This window comes from Acipenser ruthenus, chromosome 37 (genome assembly GCF_902713425.1).
Source record: "Acipenser ruthenus chromosome 37, fAciRut3.2 maternal haplotype, whole genome shotgun sequence".
In the NCBI taxonomy this organism is placed as follows: Eukaryota; Metazoa; Chordata; class Actinopteri; order Acipenseriformes; family Acipenseridae; genus Acipenser; species Acipenser ruthenus.
The window spans coordinates 2,167,465-2,190,075 of NC_081225.1; the positions used below are offsets into that span (position 1 = coordinate 2,167,465).

At 43.6% G+C, this 22,611-nt stretch overlaps 2 protein-coding genes across 2 annotated transcripts in view; both read left to right on the plus strand.

Moving 5' to 3' along the window:
• Nucleotides 1–8,759, plus strand: part of LOC117966134 (serine/threonine-protein kinase 10-like) — a 30,927-nt gene extending 22,168 nt beyond the window's left edge. The window contains exons 11-18 of the mRNA XM_059008682.1: nucleotides 141–264; nucleotides 743–922; nucleotides 5,203–5,332; nucleotides 5,547–5,671; nucleotides 6,203–6,391; nucleotides 7,141–7,266; nucleotides 7,386–7,499; nucleotides 8,184–8,759. Coding sequence (XP_058864665.1) covers nucleotides 141–264; nucleotides 743–922; nucleotides 5,203–5,332; nucleotides 5,547–5,671; nucleotides 6,203–6,391; nucleotides 7,141–7,266; nucleotides 7,386–7,499; nucleotides 8,184–8,312 — 1,117 coding nt within the window. The 3' untranslated portion in view covers nucleotides 8,313–8,759. The remainder of the gene's footprint in view (nucleotides 1–140; nucleotides 265–742; nucleotides 923–5,202; nucleotides 5,333–5,546; nucleotides 5,672–6,202; nucleotides 6,392–7,140; nucleotides 7,267–7,385; nucleotides 7,500–8,183) is intronic.
• A 2,847-nt stretch (nucleotides 8,760–11,606) lies between these two features.
• On the plus strand, nucleotides 11,607–22,168 carry LOC117966126 (uncharacterized). Its single transcript, XM_034911570.2, has 2 exons — nucleotides 11,607–11,722; nucleotides 19,688–22,168. The coding sequence occupies exon 2, from the start codon at nucleotides 19,726–19,728 to the stop codon at nucleotides 20,830–20,832; it is 1,107 nt and encodes a 368-aa protein (XP_034767461.2). The 5' UTR covers nucleotides 11,607–11,722; nucleotides 19,688–19,725; the 3' UTR covers nucleotides 20,833–22,168.
• Nucleotides 22,169–22,611: the final 443 nt, after the last annotated feature.

A 22,611-nucleotide genomic window follows, 5' to 3' on the forward strand; every position in this document is an offset into this window, starting at 1 on the left:
TCGGGCATTTAGTTGAGTATTTCATGTGCACAGCCATTGCTGGTAGCTGAACCTCTCAGCATAACAAACAGGAGGGTTAAAGGGGACAGAAAGCCAGAGCAAGCCTTGATTAATACCAGCCCCCCTTCTACTCCCCCTAGACGTCAGGAGCTGCACGCGCTCAGACTGCTGCAGAAGGAGGAGCAGCGTGAGCAGACCCAGTTGGAGCAGAGGCTGCAACATCAGAGAGAGCAAATGTTCAGACACATCGAGCAGGAGATGACGGTTAGACAGCCCCAGAACCCCGCCCCCTGCCCCAGGACCCTCCCCCTCCCCCTCCAACCCACACAGCCCTGCCCCAGCTCCAAGACCCTCCCCCTCCAGCCTCCACAGCCCCGCCCCCAGCCCCAGGACCCTCCCCCTCCAACCCATCACAGCCCTTCCCCCCAGCCCCAGGACCCTCCGCCCCCTGCCCCAGAACAAAAACAAAAAAAAGAAACAGTCAAGTAGACAAACATTTTGTCTGGCGCCTTCTTCACACTATAAGAATCTAATTGAAGCAGACGAAGTAGGTCAAGCAGACCCATGTCCATTCAAAACTTTTGTCGACTCTACTTAGTTTCTTGTAGTTTATACCTCTGAATGTTTCTCAACCTTGGCCACGTCGCACACCAGTCCCCCTGTAGTCGCAAGTAGAAACCAGCCTTGCGGGAGGTTATTGGAAGTGTCACTGTGTGTCTGTCTGTGTGTGTTTGCTGGGCAGGGTAAGAAGCAGTACTACGACCAGGAGATTGAGAAGGTGGAGCGACAGTACCGTCAGTCCAGCGAGCGGATGGAGCAGGATCACACCGTGAGGCTGCGGGACGAGGCGCGGCGGCTCAAAGCTCTGCAGGAGAAGGAGTACGCGAGGCGCAGCCAGCTGCTCAGGACCGACTCCAGAGAGGTAGGGATGTCATTACCATTGCTCTCATGTGAGAGTCGATCAGAGGTCTCCAGTCTCCGTGCTGGAGGTCTATTCCACTCCAGATTTAACAGACTTCTTCAGGGTCAAGATGGAAGTTAAATTGGTTCAAATTATTTAGAACAGGGTTGGATCAAAGACCAGGAGTGGAAGGGCTACCTTTGGCCACCACTGGCATAGATGTGAGAGATCCAGGGGTCGTGGTTTCATCTCAGCGATCACTAGGGGTAGTGCTGTCATCACCATCACTACCGTCTTGAACACAAATTGAAGTAATCTTAATGGCGTCATCTAAGTGATCCAAAGAGGTTGCTCCATTGTTACCATTGCTCTCATATGAGTGATCCAGATAGGGGTGGCTCCATCGTTACTATTGCTCTCAAATGAGTGATCCAGAGAGGGGGTGGCTTCAACTAAGTCAGGGCTTCCCAACTGATGTCTCTTAAGCCATATATGGCTTATTGCTTTCCGCTATATGACCCTTTTGTAGTATACCATCTGAGGTTTTGTACTTTGAAAAGACTGCAAGGGTAAGCTGTAGTATTAAGCTCGATTCGCACAGGACTAACAATCACCAGATAAACAGGTGGATTCTGAATTTTTACCGACATCAGTGAAATTTAGTCCCATGCTAACCATCCATTTACTTTTATCCCAGATCATTTTCTCAGGGGTCCTCCGATTTCTTTACAGGACATCGTGATCTTCTGTAAAATGTCAAACTCAGGAGCCCTGTGTCTTTTTACTCCTGTGAGAATCGAACATGTCAGCATTTCCAGGGTGTTCGCCTCAGAGCAATACCAGCCTTTACAATGAACCCTAATATAATATTAAAATTGGTACGATCTGTCCTGAGATTCTCCAGTTCAGTAAAACTCTACGATTGTGGATAATCAAATTGGGGATGAGCAAAAATACAAAACATAATTGGTGACTCTTAAAAAAAATGGATGCTTTGAACGATGCAGTTGAAGATATGAATGGAAATACATATCACTCAAGGGATGAAATGGTTATTCTAGCCTTTGGAAAAGTAGGTACAACTAAATTTGTTATTTACATCCAGTTCATTGTTTACAAATCATGCACAAAACCGCCTTCTATGGCCACAACATCGCATTTCATTTTGAATTTACCAACTTTCCTTGATGAAAACGAATCCACATCTGGGAGGTTACTAGATGTCTTCTGCTTTTGACCAACTCTGAGGACACCTGGTTTTTAGTCCTGTGCGAGTCACGCTTCCAGTAGAACAAGGACAGCCAACATGCAGCATATTAATGTTGTTATCAGTGTAGTGTCTGACTGTATCTTCTCTGCTGTAGCGTCAGAGTTTCACGACTGAATTCTGACAGTAGTGTCCGATTCAGGGATGGAAACATGCTTTTTTCATGCTTTAATATGAGATTGATTAGCCACAGAGTGTAGGTAACAAGCTCAGATGTGTTCTATTAAACGCATAGTAAAACAAACCAGGAACGGATTAGACTGCTCTGCAATGGGAGCCTTTTTTCCATCAATGCGATTGTATCTTCTCTGCTGTAGTCAGTTTTGAGGCTGTAGTGTGATTGTATCTTCTCTGCTGTAGTCAGTGTTGAGGCTGTAGTGTGATTGTATCTTCACTGCTGTAGTCAGTGTTGAGGCTGTAGTGTGATTGTATCTTCTCTGCTGTAGTCAGTGTTGAGGCTGTAGTGTGATTGTATCTTCTCTGCTGTAGTCAGTGTTGAGGCTGTAGTGTGATTGTATCTTCTCTGCTGTAGTCAGTGTTGAGGCTGTAGTGTGATTGTATCTTCTCTGTTGTAGTCAGTGTTGAGGCTGTAGTGTGATTGTATCTTCTCTGCTGTAGTCAGTGTTGAGGCTGTAGTGTGATTGTATCTTCTCTGCTGTAGTCAGTGTTGAGGCTGTAGTGTGATTGTATCTTCTTTGCTGTAGTCGTGTTGAGGCTGTAGTGTGATTGTATCTTCTCTGCTGTAGTAAGTGTTGAGGCTGTAGTGTGATTGTATCTTCTCTGCTGTAGTCAGTGTTGAGGCTGTAGTGTGATTGTATCTTCTTTGCTGTAGTCAGTGTTGAGGCTGTAGTGTGATTGTATCTTCTCTGCTGTAGTCAGTGTTGAGGCTGTAGTGTGATTGTATCTTCTCTGCTGTAGTCAGTGTTGAGGCTGTAGTGTGATTGTATCTTCTCTGCTGTAGTCAGTGTTGAGGCTGTAGTGTGATTGTATCTTCTCTGCTGTAGTCAGTGTTGAGGCTGTAGTGTGATTGTATCTTCTCTGCTGTAGTCAGTGTTGAGGCTGTAGTGTGACTGTATCTTCTCTGCTGTAGTCAGTGTTGAGGCTGTAGTGTGATTGTATCTTCTTTGCTGTAGTCATGTTGAGGCTGTAGTGTGATTGTATCTTCTTTGCTGTAGTCATGTTGAGGCTGTAGTGTGATTGTATCTTCTCTGCTGTAGTCAGTGTTGAGGCTGTAGTGTGATTGTATCTTCTCTGCTGTAGTCATGTTGAGGCTGTAGTGTGATTGTATCTTCTTTGCTGTAGTCATGTTGAGGCTGTAGTGTGATTGTATCTTCTCTGCTGTAGTCAGTGTTGAGGCTGTAGTGTGATTGTATCTTCTCTGCTGTAGTCAGTGTTGAGGCTGTAGTGTGATTGTATCTTCTTTGCTGTAGTCATGTTGAGGCTGTAGTGTGATTGTATCTTCTCTGCTGTAGTCAGTGTTGAGGCTGTAGTGTGATTGTATCTTCTTTGCTGTAGTCAGTGTTGAGGCTGTAGTGTGATTGTATCTTCACTGCTGTAGTCAGTGTTGAGGCTGTAGTGTGATTGTATCTTCTCTGCTGTAGTCAGTGTTGAGGCTGTAGTGTGATTGTATCTTCTCTGCTGTAGTCAGTGTTGAGGCTGTAGTGTGATTGTATCTTCTCTGCTGTAGTCAGTGTTGAGGCTGTAGTGTGATTGTATCTTCTCTGCTGTAGTCAGTGTTGAGGCTGTAGTGTGATTGTATCTTCTCTGCTGTAGTCAGTGTTGAGGCTGTAGTGTGATTGTATCTTCTCTGCTGTAGTCAGTGTTGAGGCTGTAGTGTGATTGTATCTTCTCTGTTGTAGTCAGTGTTGAGGCTGTAGTGTGATTGTATCTTCTCTGCTGTAGTCAGTGTTGAGGCTGTAGTGTGATTGTATCTTCTCTGCTGTAGTCAGTGTTGAGGCTGTAGTGTGATTGTATCTTTGCTGTAGTCGTGTTGAGGCTGTAGTGTGATTGTATCTTCTCTGCTGTAGTAAGTGTTGAGGCTGTAGTGTGATTGTATCTTCTCTGCTGTAGTCAGTGTTGAGGCTGTAGTGTGATTGTATCTTCTTTGCTGTAGTCAGTGTTGAGGCTGTAGTGTGATTGTATCTTCTCTGCTGTAGTCAGTGTTGAGGCTGTAGTGTGATTGTATCTTCTCTGCTGTAGTCAGTGTTGAGGCTGTAGTGTGATTGTATCTTCTCTGCTGTAGTCAGTGTTGAGGCTGTAGTGTGATTGTATCTTCTCTGCTGTAGTCAGTGTTGAGGCTGTAGTGTGATTGTATCTTCTTTGCTGTAGTCATGTTGAGGCTGTAGTGTGATTGTATCTTCTTTGCTGTAGTCATGTTGAGGCTGTAGTGTGATTGTATCTTCTCTGCTGTAGTCAGTGTTGAGGCTGTAGTGTGATTGTATCTTCTCTGCTGTAGTCATGTTGAGGCTGTAGTGTGATTGTATCTTCTTTGCTGTAGTCATGTTGAGGCTGTAGTGTGATTGTATCTTCTCTGCTGTAGTCAGTGTTGAGGCTGTAGTGTGATTGTATCTTCTCTGCTGTAGTCAGTGTTGAGGCTGTAGTGTGATTGTATCTTCTTTGCTGTAGTCATGTTGAGGCTGTAGTGTGATTGTATCTTCTCTGCTGTAGTCAGTGTTGAGGCTGTAGTGTGATTGTATCTTCTTTGCTGTAGTCAGTGTTGAGGCTGTAGTGTGATTGTATCTTCACTGCTGTAGTCAGTGTTGAGGCTGTAGTGTGATTGTATCTTCTCTGCTGTAGTCAGTGTTGAGGCTGTAGTGTGATTGTATCTTCTTTGCTGTAGTCATGTTGAGGCTGTAGTGTGATTGTATCTTCTCTGCTGTAGTCAGTGTTGAGGCTGTAGTGTGATTGTATCTTCTCTGCTGTAGTCAGTGTTGAGGCTGTAGTGTGATTGTATCTTCTCTGCTGCAGAGAGAGTTTCAGGCTCGTATTGAGGCAGTAGTGTCTGATTGTTTCTTCTCCACTCTCCTCTCTCCAGGAGCACAAGTTCTTGCAGAAGCAGCAGCAGGATCTGAACGATGCTCTGCAGAAAGCAGTTCAGGAGCACAAGAGAAAGGTGGCGGCTGTGGAGTGGGAGTCTCTCACTAAGATCCAGCAGCTCAAGAGGGGTACAAGTGGCTTCCTGGAATATATATGCAGACATATAGACACACATACACACACAGACACAATACACACTTAAATAGGCATTTAGAAATTGTCATTCTGTCTTACCCCCCCCCCTCTCTCTCTCTCTCTCTCTCTCTCTCTCTCTCTCTCTCTCTCTCTCTCTCTCTCTCTCTCTCTCTCTCTCTCTCTCTCTCTCTCTCTCCCCCCCTGCAGCCCGGGAGTCTGTGATCTGGGAACTAGAACAGCGACATCTTCAGGAGAAATACCACCTGTTCAAGCAACAGGTGAAGGAGCAGTTATCTCTGCAGAGACAGCAGCTGCTGAAGAGACACGGAAAGGTGAGACTCCCTCTCACTACCCCCTCTCTCTCCCTCTCTCCCTCTCACTGACCCCTCTCACTCTGTCCTCTCACTGCCTCCCTCTCACTGCATCCCCTTTCACTGTTCCCTCTCTCTCCCTCTCATTGCCACCCTGTCACAGCCCCCTCTCTCTCCCTTTCTTCCCCTCCCTCCCACTCCCTCCCTCTCAATTTCTCACTCCCCCTTCTCTCTCTCTCTCTTTCCCTCCCTCTCACTGTCCCCTTCTCACTGCCTCATTCTCACTGCCTCCCTTTCCCTTCCCCCCTCTTTTCACATTCCATTTTCTGTCCACTAACTCCCCCCTCTTCTAGCTCCCCCTCTCCCCTATCCATACCACATCCCCTCTCACCCCCTCTACCCTCTCCCCTCCTCCCCTCACCCCACTCTCTATCTATCCCACTCATCCTCTCTTACCCACTCTTTCCCCCATTTCTCACCCTCCTCTCTTACTCTCTCCCCTCCTCATCTCGCTCCCCTACTCCTCTCTCACTCTGTCTCTCTCTCTCTCAGGAGAAAGAGCGAGCCAGTCGTTTCCACCAGTCCCTGCTGGAGGACCTGCGTTCCCAGCAAGCCCAGGAGCGCGCCCGGCTGCCCAAGAACCAGCGTTGCGATGCCAAGGCACGGCTGGCCCTTTTCAAACAGAGCCTAAAGATCCAGGGCGTAAGCAGTGGCGCTGAGCAGAGACAGCGCCTCACGCAGGTCAGTGCTGGTATTGCACATTCTCACAAGATCAGCACAGGGCAGAGGGGAGATCCACAAAGTGTTATTCTTTCTACAGTCAGTGTGTAGCTTCTGAAAGAGGAAAAAGCACATTAAGTGGTATGCTGTCCTGGAGTGGCTCACCTGGTAAAAGCACAGCCGCGTGGTGTGCAGGGTGTCATGCAGCGCAGGTTCACGCCCTGGCTGTGCAAAGTCACCGGTCTTCGGTAGGGATTCCGGAGGGAGCGTCGCATTGGCCTTGGCGCTCCCACAGGTTAGGGAGCCAAAACCAGAAGGGACTGTTTCTCCTCATCGTGCTACAGCAGACCCTGCCGGTCAGACACCCAGTGAGCTCAGAGCGGACACCTGCAGGGCTGGCCTTTGTCCTCCAGAGGCCGGCAGCTTGCTCGCCTCCGCTCTCAAGTTCCTGGGTGTAGAAGAGGAAGCTGGTTCGGTCGTGGGATCGGAGGACGCCCGCTGAACCTTCAGTTCTCCTGAGCTGTGTGGGGAAGTACAGAGGTGTGGGGCAAAAATATAATTGGACATTCTAAATTGGGGAAAAAGTCGTGGGTAAAATAATTGAGCAGACCACGGATTAGCATTAAGGTGCTACCAAGGTAGTCCATTTATGCTTGGAAAATGACCATGCTACTAGCCTTTCCAGCAACAGCTGCAGGATTCTGAAGAGTGGTCAGGGGAGTTAATGGAGTCAAGCAACACAAAGTTCAAACCTTCTCCACGTTCTGCAGTTCCAGGCAGAGGAGGAATCTCGTCAGAAAGCAGAACGATTGAGGCAGCAGCAAAACCACGAGCAGCGGCTCAGAGAACTGCAGGAGCAGTGTGACAGCAACAGCACAGAGCTGCAGCAGCTGCAGGTAACACCGCCAGGGCAGAGAGACAGCAGCATTGTCAGAGAGAGGGGCAGAGAGCAATGTTGCAGGTGTGTATGGACAGCCTCTTTATTGAAAGTTATATCGTTTCCCCTGGTGTGCAGAACGAGAAGCTGCACCTGCTGGTGGAGAGAGAGAAGAGGAAGATACGAACTCTGGAGGAAGAGCACACCATGGAGCTGAGCGAGTGGAGGGAGAGGCTGGCCTGTCGCAAGGAGGTACGATATATTCACAGCATAGAGACCAGAGACACAGACACTAACACAGAGAATAGACACAAACAGAGAACAGACACACACTCATGTACACAGACACACTCCCACACAAACAGCCACACACACGCACATGCAGAGACACACACACACATTTGAATATGCAAATATTTTTATTTTGTACAGATGTTTAGGTTAAAGATTCACTGATTATATGGGAAATAATGGCACAGTTGATTAATGGGTAATTTTCTTTTGTCAACTTGTATTCGAACTACACAAAAGCAAATCTGTGTTAATCGTGGAGGATGAGGCAAATGTGCAGAGGGCTCTGCCTGTGCTTGTCAGTGAGTGTGCACATCGATCACACAGTCCCAGCCCTGCCTGTGCTTGTCAGTGAGTGTGCACATCGATCACACAGTCCCAGCTCTGCCTGTGCTTGTCAGTGAGTGTGCACATCGATCACACAGTCCCAGCCCTGCCTGTGCTTGTCAGTGAGTGTGCACATCGATCACACAGTCCCAGCCCTGCCTGTGCTTGTCAGTGAGTGTGCACATCGATCACACAGTCCCAGCCCTGCCTGTGCTTGTCAGTGAGTGTGCACATCGATCACACAGTCCCAGCTCTGCCTGTGCTTGTCAGTGAGTGTGCACATCGATCACACAGTCCCAGCTCTGCCTGTCCTTCTAGGTGTTGGAGGAGGATCTGGCTCGAAGACGCAAGACTAAGAACCAGGTCCCTAGGAGGGGCAGCGAGCCGGAGACCCGTGCTGGGAACAGGCTCTCCCGATTCCTGCCCAGCCTCAGCTTCTCCGGCTAGCCTCCCGATACCTGGATATCTGGAATTCCCAACATGGCTTCTTTGCAGGAATTCCCAGGTGGAACTGTGGGAAATCTGAGAGGGAATGGATTCTCAATACCCATTCAAGCCTCTCCTGCTCGCCTATATTGTGTGTGTGTGTGTTTGTGTGTGTGTGTGTGTGTGTGTGTGTGTAACCGGTATATATATATATAAGTATGAAAGTCTGAAAGGTACATACATTGAAAATAATTTAACCCTTTTGTGTACATCCCAAAAAACCTTGTCAGTAGCTTCAAATGATGTTTAAAATGTAATCAATCTATGTGGTTCCGGGTTCTGTTGCTCCAAATTTGAGTTTCATTGAATTTATCACATTTCTGCCTCTACCTGGTTTTGAACTGCTTTCAGCTTCATTCACGTGACAATATTAACTTTCAACTCTGTTAGTCCCCCCCCCCCCCCCCCCCCCCCCGCCTATCCTCTTTCTGCCGCTATATTTGTAGAGGGGGCTGTGTCACATGATCGGAATGGAACGTGCCCAGCAGTTAGGATTCTCCAGACGAGCTCAAAGCAACTTAAAAGCAGGTAGATTTCAAATGATAATACCTCAATATTGGAGCAACAGAATTCAGAACCACTCGGAATTATTGCAAACACCACAAGAGAGTAACTGAATTCCAATCTAAACATGAAGCTTCTTAATTAATACAATCGCAGGGATTACTTTCTTTAAGTCAAAAATATTTCACAAAACCGGAAAACGGTTTTTTGTTTTTACATAAAAAATTGGGCTCACTGTATATTTCTTTTTTTCTGTAAATAGGATTAATAAATCTCTTTTGTACATGAATTGACAGTTTGTTGTTGCTGTACCTTTCTTTTTTACTATAATAATAATTGATGTTTTTTTAAGACTTTCAGATTCTTCCTTTTTTTAATTATTATTTTGTTTCTGAGCTGAAACAACCTTTAATTCCCCCGCTGCATGCAGTTAGACTGTTTCTCGGGTTTTGCATAGGGTTGCAGTATAAATAAACGATCACGACAAATACTCTTCAAAGACAAACATGTTTATGTTATTACTCTTAACCCATTAAGTACCAAATCCTGCTTTCTTTGAAAAATCAGAACACGGGCTGTATGCAATTCGACTTCACTTTTCCAGTTAACAAAATTAGAGTTGGTTATCATAACAATATAGTTAAAGAGAACATTTAAATAACAGGTAGACGCCAGTTAAAAACGCACCAGCGAATTACAAAGTAGCCTGTCCTCAAATGAGGACAATGGCACTTTGGGGGTTAAGGAAATACTGCTCTGGCGAAAACTGTGCAGTAACTCAAACCTGCGGAGGATCGATTGTGTATTTTCAGATCAACACCAGGTTTAGTTGTTACAACAGGGAACAAAAGGAGCGACTTGAATTCCTTATGTGTGTGACACACATATGGAATCAGTGATGCAGTAAGATCACTTCATGTGCAGCAGGTATTGGAGCCCACATAGAGTCGGATGCATTGAATTTGAGTGAGGGGCACAAGTGGGGGAAAATGAAGAAAAAACTAGATTTACAGATATTTTTTTTACCGCTGTATAGATATGCAAGAACATTCCTTCTTTCTAAAAGTTTTCTATGAGTCGTACAGCCGTTCAGACAATGATTTCTTTCACTCTGCAGCTCTGTGCCTGCCCTGCTGCTGACTCCACCCGCCTGTGTTTTTTTTTTCTCATTCGTGATGCTAGTTGGGACAGAGAATATGCAAAGTTTAAACACAATTGCCACCCCCAGAATGTTTCTGGAAAAACGCCGACTGCACGCGAGGCAGGATATTTCACAACCGCCGCTGCTGTTCAGCGTCTCTCTGGCAGATGGAACAAGCGGACAGTCTGATATTTGTTAACATGTAATATTTACTGGCAATTTAAAATGTGCAGAACATATTTTTAAAAATAGCTTCTCGTTCCATATTAACGTCCGCTTAATTTGAGACAAATGTTGAAAAGGCTGCAGTGATCAACGCGTCTTGCTTGCAACACGTTGTGTTTCTGTTGTGTGAAGAGCACCCTCTGTTATTCCCAAACTGCGTTGTTTTTGGAAATGGTTTGTGAGGTGCGACATGACCCAAGGCATGACATCTGAGGGATATCACATTGTGCTACTGCCAAAGAAACCTATTGGGGTGCTCTTTCTGTCATATCGCTCCCGGATAATTAACCCTGTAACACACCACAGTAATATCATTATCCCTTCAACACAGACAGGCACACAGCGCTCTGGAGAGCTGCCAAATGGGCTTGTCCACATTACCCCTAGACACGCACACTCAGGGAGGAAGAGAGAGAGAGAGAGAGAGAGAGAGAGAGAGAGAGAGAGAGAGAGAGAGAGAGAGAGAGAGAGAGAGAGAGAGAGAGAGAGAGAGAGAGGGGGATTCTGTTTAATAGAGGGAGGGAGGGGGCACTGTTTAATATAGAGGGAGGAAGGGGGTACTGTTTGATATAGAGGGGAAGGGAGGGGTTCTGTTTACTATATTAATATAGAGGGAGGAGGGTTACTGTTAGTATTAAAAAATGTATTTGTATATTTGAGCCGGTTATGCCATGTATGTGCTTTGGCAACACAATTATTTTTATTGTCATGCCAATAAAGCCAATTTGAATTGAATTGAATTTGAATTGAATTGAGAGAGAGAGGGGGGAGAGAGGGGGAGAGAGGGGGAGAGGGGGAGAGGGAGAGAGGGAGAGGGAGAGAGAGAGAGAGACCATCCAGCTTCAGGACAACCCCAATCTAACATACAATCAGAGTCAAACCAAATTATAAATATCTTATTCATTGGGACACACACACTAAAACACAAAGCAAACTGGAATGCTATCGGGCCCTAAAAAGACACTACACCCCGGCTGCATACCTGACCAGGGTGAAAAGCAGTAAACAGAGACAGACCTTAACAAAGTACAGGCTCAGTGAGCACAGCCTGGCCATGGAGAAGGGCTGACACAGGCAGACATGGCTGCCCAAAGAGGACAGGCTGTGTGATCACTGTCAGCTCAAACAGGTCGAGACAGAGATACACTTTTTACTGCAGTGCACAAAATATAAGAATATAAGGGAAGCCTTCTTCCCAAAAATACAAAATCTCTGCATAGATTTCTCAGACTTGCCAGACCCAGAAAACTCCCCATCCTCCTCGGAGAGCACACAAGCTGTATAGAATTGGCAGCCCAGGACACAAGCGCCTGCCACAGCCTGAGGGGGAGGGGGGCAGGGGGGCTGGAGGGGGGAAGAGTGGGGGGAGGGCAAGTAGCTGCGCTGTTTGTGTAAAAGTCCTGTCAGATGTTAACATTAGCTGATTGCGACTGAGAGCGACACACTAACTCGGCGTTGTATTTCAATAAGAAGAAAAGAGCTGTCGTTTATTTGAATACAGGCATGTACCGTTAAATTAATTACGTATCTTATTGTGAGCTACATTTTGTAATTGCTTTGCTGCTATAAATAATAGCTGCATGAAAACAAAATTGGATGCATGTCTTAGCATGTATATAGGGTCCTACTAATAGCCACCAAGTACACAAAGTACATGTATTTATGTATTTTTATTTATACAGGGGAAAAGGTACCATTAATGATAAGCCATTTACACATAGATCACACCCACGTTCTCGACAGGCTGTTTTATAGCTGGTTCCTGTCATGCAGGGGAGATGCAGGCGAGAAGGGAGAAGAAATAGATTGAAGAAGGATAGATGAGATCGCGATGTGATCGTTCGCAGTGTTTATTCCATTCCCCGTGCTGTATGAAAATGCACTCATGAAGTTACGTTTAGTTATCCTCATTTATATAAACATATATTTTTTTTTTTTAAAAACTGTCTTCTTGTGAGGTACTGCACTGAAACGCAATAAAGTCGGCTCAGATGATACAAATACATTGCTGTTCATGATACAATGCATTGCTGTTTATAATATAATGCATGGCTGTTTATGCGATTTAAAGATGTTTATTAAACATAAACAGTATGTTGGTAGTATGTGGTTACTTTGTGGTAACTTTGGGGTACTTTGGGGTAATTAGTAGGGCAGTATATGTTGTGTGTGTGTATAGACAGATAGATAGATAGATAGATAGATAGATAGATAGATAGATAGATAGATTTTGAAAACAACCTAATGACTTGACGATTGGTGTATTAATTCGGTTTGTATATTATTATTATTATTATTATTATTATTATTATTATTATTATTATTATTATTATTATTAATAGCACGGTCGTGTTTATAATTCCAGTCAGCCTGTATCACACGTATTTTAGCTGCATATCGCCATTTTTAATGTTATGCTCCTTATTCCAAACAAATCAACGTCGTTCATTTTTTTAAACTGCGTTAACTGTTCTTATATCTGGTGAAGTACAATTGTTTTTGCCTGAAGCTGCAATTTAAACTCGATGTAGAACGGTTTAGAATATTTTTATTATTTATTTTTATGTATTCGTTTATTAAACCATATTCCGTTCAGGAAAAAAAAAAAGTTTTCTGCAACGTGAAAAACAGTTTGCGAAACACCTTTGGAACATCACATGGCAAACGATTTGAAAAGTCCTGTAAGTCCGTTGCGCAATGGCATTTCAGGGCGTGCGCTTTATGAAAATGCCCTCGCAGCACAGCTTTTGTTTGGCAATTGAAGTCCGTAATTAGTTCTATGTGTAAATAACTACTTATGTTCAAAAGGTGCAAAACACTGATGTGCCCACTTTAAACACAAAAATACACTCGCCAATTAAACTGCAACCGCTGACAGGGCTACTGCGCTGTAATCTACAGATATCGAAGCACGTCCAATTCTTCAACTGCAGCACGACAGGGAAGGGAGGGAGGAAAAACGACCCTATCCTAAACTCCGAATATTTCGCCCCCGTCAGACCATTTCTAGATCTAACTCTGAAACATGTTATGCGTAGATACAGATTGGATCTGTGTGATCTGCTTAAGTCTGATTTAGAATCACAAACAGCCCGCAGTCACGCTATACCTGTACCTGTAAAGGTTACAGTAGCCATTAACGGGTGCCATCCAGACAACAGCTGGACAGGTCAAGCATCTGTCAGTCTTCTATGTCAAAGTGCCTGACGTCACAGATGCACTTTTCCGTATAGAGCAGGCGAGTATGTACGATTTACAACTGAGGATGTGGAACAAAATAGAACCAAACAGAAAGTGTGTCATCAGTTGTCTGGCTGCCCAAAAGCGGTAGATTGTACACATGTTGCAATATCCCCAGATTCAAAACTATAGTTGCCAAGTACCCTGGCTCATGCATCACAACTTTTTGGACTTTATTTGACCTGTTTATGGAAGATGTTTTTTTTTTTTTTTCGGTATATCCTTCCTTAGTTTAAATTTAGCAGTGGCTCTGGACATTTGCCGAAAAGAACAGTTTATGTGCTAAAATATCATCGTGCAAAAGCTCAGCTTGGGTGGCTAAGAATGTATTTTTCCTTTCTTTTTTTCCCATTGTTGCGAAATGCGCTGCCTCGTTGTTTTCCAGTTTAAGGAAAGTCCAGACTACTGAAATGTGACCAACTGGCTTGTTAGAAACGCTCCCCTTGAGATGATGTTGTGTGGGTGTACTTCAAGCTCACACGTGTGATTTTTCACATGTACAAAATTTGAATTCACGTTTTTGGGACCCTTTTTGCAAACTGCATTGACTTCCATGTATATGTGTGTTTTTTTTCATAACTTTTTTATTTGTACACGGATTTTCATGGGACTGTTTTCCACGCGTCTCGGTCAACTCCCTGATTCTGGGAAATGAACTGGAGGGTGGTCTCTTTAGATGCAGGAGGGTCTTTCTGTTGCACCTAGAAATATATATTAGCGAAAACGTGAATGCATTACTTGGGTGCATGTCTCTTTAAATCCGCGCTTGCCGCTCACAGAGGCTGAAGCAGACTGTCAACTTACAAGAACTGTTATATTTTAAAAAGTACAAAAGCTAAAATTCTGAAATTTTCAGATTTTGTTCCCAACATTCTCATGGATGCAATGTGTTAATTTCTGAATTACAACAACAACAACAACAACAACAACAACAACAACAGCAACAACAACAAAACAATGTTGTTGTTTTTTTTAAAACTGATATCAATTACCAATTACATACCAAATTTATCATTTATATCTTTCATACCTATCATAATTTATATCTCTACACGTGTAATACTTTTTAAGAACACATTCAATATGTACATTCATAATATGTTTTAAAAAATCGTTTGAAAACAATACAGTACGAAAAGGTTAAAAGAAATATATATATATGTTTTAAACAAATCCAGTATTGAAACGGTGACGTAACCGACACAGATTTGTAGTTCTGTGGAACGCAGCCGCAAAGCATGGTGGTAGATCGAGTAAAACGTAGCTGGGTTGTGTTAACGTTTCCTTTGTGAGACCAGGTTACGTGGTTTCATGCTTGTATAAATAAAATAATAATAATAATTATCAGGCTGATTTTTATTTATTTATGTATTTATTTATTTATTAGGTGCGGTGGGAGTCTGAAGTATTTTTAAAATAAAATAAAATAAGGTGAGGAAAGAGGGGCTGGCCTGTTCAGCTAGGGGCCAGCTGAGGGAATAGAAATACTAATTCTAAGATTTAAATATAAACTCTAACCCTAACCCTAATCTTAATTTATGTTCAGGTTAGAGTTGGGGCAACTGCTCTGAGAACGTCTCGAGCGTGGCCATCTTGTAAACAGAGTTTTTTTAGTTTTTTTAGAAAATGTCTATTAACGAACATAAATCATATCCGTTCATAGTAACTATAAATATAACTAAAACATAATATAAAACAATAACAAAATAGTAAATAAAAAAACCAAAAACATTTCCTTATAGTTAGGCTTGCTACTTTTTGGGTTGTAAAGCTCGTTAAATTGAATTCCCCGAAAAATATGAGTTTGACTGAAATAAATGTATATAGGATAAACGTCGGTAAAACCACTCGCTATTTTTTATTTACTTACCAAAAACAATCATTTAGAAAACATCTCTAGTTTGTGTAGTTTTTATATTTGCTGTCTGTCCTGTCTCCGTTGTCAGTCAACCCAGTGATCCCCTAATAGGCTACTGTAGTTTCACTGTCAATCATTTCATCCTGTTTTGACAGATCTTGTTGACTGAAGCAGCGCTAGAATGCTCTCATTTGTTTAAATGACTCTCAATCATCATTAGACTTTCATTTGCCAGCTACAGCGGCTGTCATTCAAAGCGCCTACTTTGAAATTAGCGGGTTAAGGTGTAGGTAAGCTTTTGCTATTGGTATACGGTGACAGTTACTAGTTTGATATTAAAATGGGGCGCAAGAGGACAACTCTGAATGAATATTGTTCACAATACCCTGACCGACAGCAGTCTCACGCAGCAGGATGAAGCGGGCCCGTCTGCTTTGCCTTCCAGTGACTCTTGAGTCCAGCTGTGCTGAAGCAGGAGAGGGGCAGACCTCAGACTCTGAATAATAACTGCAAGTTAGTTCTGTTCAGCTATCTCTAGTTTTGTTCTGTGCATATTATTTTTACCTGTAAATCTGTGCTAGTATAAAAGTCTGTGTAATACTGTGACAGAGACAGAATGATTCTTGGTGATAAATCTCTCACCCGACCTGTGAGGGCGTTGTATAAAGGGAACAGAGTGCCCTGGACTGGATGGCCTGGCAATTCATTCCCAGGGTTAGGTGGAAGTCTGTCATTTAGAAAGGGGGCGGAGCTGCGGTACATTAAGTCATCGCCCCAGAGGGAAAGCGATGTGGCAACCACGGATTGGAGGAGAAACGGCTGCACTCGCTAACCAAGGGGGCGTGACTGAAGGTACAAACAGGGGACATAGCTAGGTGATCTGTTCCTGTGTTTATGGTCGAGAGGATGCTAAAGGACGAGCACTACAGCACTCACTGTTTTGTGATCGTGTCTGTGTTTTGTGTGTGTGTTTAACTGTGTCTATTATTTCAGGACTGCAACCCGTTGTTTACTGAACAGTGCAATACACATCGTTGTGTGTGTGTATTGCCAGCCCTCCATTTCTTCACTGTTGTCATCAGACTTTGGATTATAAATAAACCACCATTTCACCAGTACTTTGTTGTTTGTCCTCAGCACTGCATCACCTCTACACCTGCGCACTGCAAACCACTTTGCCACAGGCACACTTTTATATGCTGCAGTTTCTGCGGTTTGTTTGAGACAATTTTTAAATGTAGGATCTTTATCTATACGTATAGATCCTCTGTGACCAAACGTTATTTTAATTAGAATGTTGGTAACCACGGTTTTGTTGCATGTTGAATATGATAAAGGGGTTTTGCTAAATGAGACGTTTCTCAATGGCATAAAAAGTCTGGGTTTTTTTAAGCATAAAGGACGATTTCACCCATTCTCTGCTTGAATGGAAAAATAAAGATTGAAAAAAAACCTGGTCAATTCTTTAATCAAAGTTAATCAAACAAGTGCGATATTACATGTATGAAATGAAAATGTATCTTGCGGCAAAGCTGTATCAGAATATGGAATGGTAATGTAAGCCTGTAGAAAATGTACATTTTAATATGAGTTTTTGTTTCAATATGGTCCATATTCATAAAGCATTTTCAAACAAAATCATAAATAAGCATCTGACCTGCCTATAGGGACTGTTAAATTAGCCCATGAAAGATGTATCTGACACTACACTTCTTTGTGTTGTTTTCTAATAAGGAAAAAAAAAGAATATGCTTTATAAATATGACCCTACAGTATGTTTTCTCCAGATCTCATGGAAAGCCTGTGAGTCAGGGACATTTTGTATTGTACAGAAAAGGCAAATGTTTTTATTTTTTATTCACTGTTTTTTTTTCATGGGTACCTTTGATTTAGTCAAGTTGCTTATATATTGGCTGGGCTAGTAAATCTCTGATCAATACATGTTTGTGGTTGGCTAGCCTAAGGAGTGTACTGTGAAGAGGTGTAGAGCCTGCCATTACCCACGTTATTTTTACCTCAACAGATTTCAAGGCCATCACCACTCTGTTAACTGTAATAATAACTAAAGTTATAGTTAACTGTAATAATAACTATAACTAAAATTAAACTAATAACTATAACTAAAATTAAAAAAAATCATAACTATAACAAAAAAAAACATAACTAAAAAAACACTGCTTTGATGGATTCGATTTTCATTAGCTGCAACAACTAATTTGGTTTTAACATAAATCAGTGATTAAATGCACCTAACCAAAGCATCAGCATTTTTTAATCAACAAAATGTGTTTATAAACTAGCAAAGGCTTGTGAACACGAAACATCATTTTACAATGTATTGTTACCTGTTAAGTCTACTATTGCCCACGTACCTTTTTGACTTGTTGAACAAAGATGTAATTGATAACTGTGTAAAAATTACTTGTGTCACTTCCTCATAGATGTTGGTTACCTCGATTGCTTAATCCTTTTGCAGATCTTGAGGAGCACTGAATCTATGTTTTGGTTGAAACACCAGGCTCTGCTTCTGGAGCATTTCTACGTTGATTGTGTTGGATTTCGTCATCACGAGTTTCGCTCTCTCCAGTGCTGTGTAGAGGTGTATTTTGCATCTTACAAGTCTGTGGTCACTTCCTGTGTTGAAATTGTTTAGTACTGAGACATCTTGTACGGTGTGCTTCTTGTTGGTGAGTATGTAGTCAATTTCATTCTTCACTCAGTTGGGTCTTCTCATGTCCATTTCCTGATGGGATTCTTCTGGAAGAAGGTGTTCATGATGAATAATTTCATGATCTCTGCAAATTCGACTAGTCTGTCGCCCCTCTCGTTCATGTCGCCATGTCCAAATTTGCAGACCGAATTCTTCTTGCTGGGCTCCTATTTTGACGTTGAAGTCACCGATGATGAACTTATAGTGGTTCTTCCCATTTTCGTGTAGTTCTTGTATTTCTTCATAAAAATCTTCGGCTTCCTCATCCGAATAGCTTGTTGTTGGCGCTTATACTTGGATGACCTGAAGTTCATACTTCCTTGAAACTTTCACTATCAGTCTTGTGGACCTCTCTGACACGCTGTCAGTCTCTACTGCGTTATTCTTGATTCTCTTGTGGACAATAAATCCAACACCTCCTGTGCGTCCATCTGTAGTGCCTCGGTAGAAGAGAAGATGTCCACTCTTGAGTTCTAGTAGTCCTTCGTCTTTTCTCCATACTTTGCTTAGTCTTATGATGTCCCACTTGCTTCTTCCAAGTTCTTCTTCCAACTCTTGAAGTCTTGCTTCACCTGAAAGATATCTGCAGTTGTACGTGGCCAGGGTCAGTGTTCTGTGTCAGCCTAAAATCGTAACCCGGTGATTCTTAGCACCCTCTGCCTTCATGCCTAACCGACCGCTGCCTTGGTCACTGGCAATCCAGCCTCCTGGGAATGAGGGCCATGTTTTTGTCTGTGCTTTCATGATGGATGGGTTGGCCATAACTCACCATGCTGGCCAGGTGGGTTGGTGAGTGCCCCTTCCACTTTGGCCGAGTATGTTACTCAAGCTTTCACAGCATGGTTGAACCTGCCAGAGTCAGGGGACCCCGCTGTACTTTGTCTTGAGAACCCGTTGTCACCCTCCTGCCACTTTGAGGCACTGGAAGTTGGACTTTAAGAGGGATATATATATATATATATATATATATATATATATATATATATATATATATATATATATATATATATATATATACACACATGATATTTACAAGAACTGATTGCACAGATTGTTTTTTATTATTATTATTATTATTATTATTATTATTATTATTATTATTTATTTCTTAGCAGACGCCCTTATCCAGGGCAATTTACAATTGTTACATTGTCACATTATTTTTTACATACAATTACCCATTTATACAGTTGGGTTTTTATTGGAGCAATCTAGGTAAAGTACCTTGCTCAAGGGTGCAGCAGCAGTGTCCCCCACCTGGGATTGAACCCACGACCCTCCGGTCAAGAGTCCAGAGCCCTAACCACTACTCCACACTAATCCATGCATGCTCTGTTAACCCTTTCCCCCCCTGAAAGGTGCAGAAATACCTGCAAGTGCATTAGTGCACACCAGCAATACAAAATACCAAATGCAGTTGATTCATGTGTCTATTGATTGATTGACTGATTGATTCCTACAGAATGCATTCACCTTAATTTGTTATGTAAAGAGGATTTGTAATATCATTTTCTTTATTCAATTCCAAAACTTAAAAAAAAGTTACAATTTTGAGAATATAGATCAGTACCTGATGTATTATTAATAATTAGAATTTCAAAGGTATTCATGTACCTGTTCCCTGACCCTGTAAGGTTCTCTTCTTTTTCCTCTTGCAGTGTGCTGTGGTGAGGGCTGCCCCTACAGTATTGCCAGCATGGCAAGCAGCAGAGCCTCCCTCTATCGCCTCGCCCTCCTGGCACTGCTCGTGGCGCTTCTGCCTCATGCCGCCTTCACCAAAAAGGGAAGCGGATCCAAATCCAAGAGGTCGGGTGGGACCAGCAGCGGGATCACCAGCAACACAGGACAGGGGGCTGGATCTAACTACCCTAACACTGGAGGAGGCTACCCCAACACTGGAGGAGGCACTCCAAAAATCTACGGGCCAGGCTATAACAGCCACAACCAGGGCAGGGCTCCCTGGAACGGTGGTGGCGACTCTTACTTCTCTCAGTCAGTGGCAGGTCAGGGTTCAAAGCCCTCCCACAAGTCCAAGGGGTTCGGCAAGAAGGCAGATTTGGCAACGGGGTTAGGTCTGGCCGCGGGCATGGACTCATTCCCAGGTGTCTACAGGGGCCCAAGGCTGGAGATCGACTTCAACAGTGAGGAGGAAGAGCGCTACTACAACTACTACATGTGGAAGCGCTACGTGGCCACCCCCTTTGGTGGAGACAGCGGGACGCTGATGCATTACTACTTCCGGCAGCCGGCGCAGACTTACGAGATGTTTCGGGATCGGTGCTTGAAGAGAAACGACCTGCTGCCCGGAAAGGAGACTGACCGAGCTGTTCAGAGCCCAGCCGGTACCGATGAAGACGTTCCGCGCAGCAATATTAACACCACTGCCGCAGATAACAGCAAAAACACCATGGACATCCTCCCCAGCAGAAACAACAGCGCTGTTGATGCCACCAGTAACCCCCCTGTAAGCGTGAGCCCAGGAAACATTAACGTCACGGAAACTGAAGCAAAAAACAGCACCGGAAACGCTACCGTGAATAATACCACGAGCGAAGCTGCAAGCGCAACCCGGCCGGCTCAGGAAGACAAAGACGATGACGACGTGGACGGCGTGATGGACGTTGGCAATCCGGAAATGATCGAGCAGATGAAGCTGTACCGCTGCATCGAGCTCTACGTGGATTACACGCACCAGTACCTCACGACACGCACCGAGACCGACACGTGGATCCTCCAGTCGAAAGGAGCGGCCAGGCTCACCGGCTCCCTCCTGCTGCTCGTCAGCACTCTGCTACTGCAGTGACTCAGCGGGTCCAGCCTTCGAATCCGGTCCGGGTGTCAGTCCCTTAGTTAACCCTGCTCCCCTGCAGCACGTCGGAAATTGCAGCTCATCAGAGCTTTGTATCGCTTGCACATTTTGAATTCTCTTCCCTTCTGACTACATGTAAATCCCAGTTAGAGACTTGTGTGTGGACAGCTTTAAAATAATGAAGCACTATTTTCTATTTTATATACCTTTTATATACATCTATGTGTATCTCTCTCTCTCTCTCTCTCTCTCTCTCTATGTATATATATATATATATATATATATATATATATATATATATATATATATATATATATATATATATATATGATAGCTCAGTACTTTAACCCTTTCAGTCCTTATCTTAGCGCATGTTAGCATAAGCTGTCGGAAGTCACGTTGAAACCTCACAGGACTCCTTGGTCCCAGTCAAAGGTCGTGTAGAAATACATGTGTCCTGTTCTCATGTATACTCAATAAAGGAGCTCCCTCCTGGCATTGCTCGTGGCGCTTCTGCCTGACGCTGCCTTGACCAAAGGATTTAGAATATAAATTGGCAAAGTGCCACCCAAGGGAACCCCTGGAAAGGTCATCGCCAGGCCAGGTTTTAACTACGACCAAGCAATGAAACAGCCGGGCCCGTGCTATCGAGGACACCCTTATAACAATGACAACCAGGAGTCCAAGCATGAACCTGGATCCTGGGACACACGTGGTTCTTCATTCTTCCAATCCCTGGAAACCAGGGAGATATAACCCTCCCAGAAATCCATAGGCTTCGGCAGTAGGCTGTCTAAATCAGTTAGAGTGCCAGCGCTTGCTGCTCCTGCAAGGAGCCCTTGCTGCCCCTTCCATTGAAAGCCCAGCTTCTTAGAACGACTCCTTGAAACCAAGAGCCACGTGTGTGCGGTTGTGGCAGAGATCGTGTTAAAGTGATTGCAAAATCATTCCATGCATTTTCCACATCATGTACATTCAATCACTGAGCAGGTCTGAAATGAGTCATTTGGAAAGAAATTTTAGCAAACATGTATTTTAATTGTTGCTTTCAGATAATCTTGAACTTTCCCCTTTTACCTGAAAATAGCAGCTGTACAGAGCTGTGTTCCTGGACGTTAGCGATGTCAGCAGCCGCGGATCCTAATACTCCTTGACATGCTCATGAACACTAATTTCCGCTGTTTTGATATTTGAAGTTAATTAGAGCTTTGATAAAAATGTCTATTTTATCATAAACTTTTTTTTACTCTTTTTACAAATGCAATGACCAACACTTTTTGTACCCCTCATTAGATGGGGAGCTCGATATTAAACACTTTTTTATATTCTGTCTCTGTCGTTTAGATTGTATCGCTTTCCTTCTAAGCCATCACATTCCAGAGTGTTTGTAAGGTTTAAAAACACCCCTGTGGCCTCATAAGAGCTCCCAGAATCATGTCTAAACTCACAGTACATCCCGAGTGCAACCACTAACCTGCCTCCCTGCAACCCGGCTGCTCTGTGTGGTATTTCTTACATCAACTAGAGGCAGAGGGTTGCAGAGGGACAGGTTAACAGTTACAAACAAGAGAACCAGATGTACTTGGGGATCATACATTGTTACGAGAGTTAATGTTGACCCAAAATGAAAGCTGCACTTGTATATGTGTCTCTGTCTATGTATGCACTGTTGTAAGCACCTCAATACTTATATCATGGGGAAGTTGATAGAATATACTCAGGGTGTAGCGATGCAGTCATGTCAGGATGCGATATGCACGTCGCGAGGTAGAG

Coding starts and splice junctions, on each gene's coding strand:
- LOC117966126 (XM_034911570.2), top strand. CDS start 19,726: ATGGCAAGCAGCAGAGCCTCCCTCTATCGCCTCGCCCTCCTGGCACTG.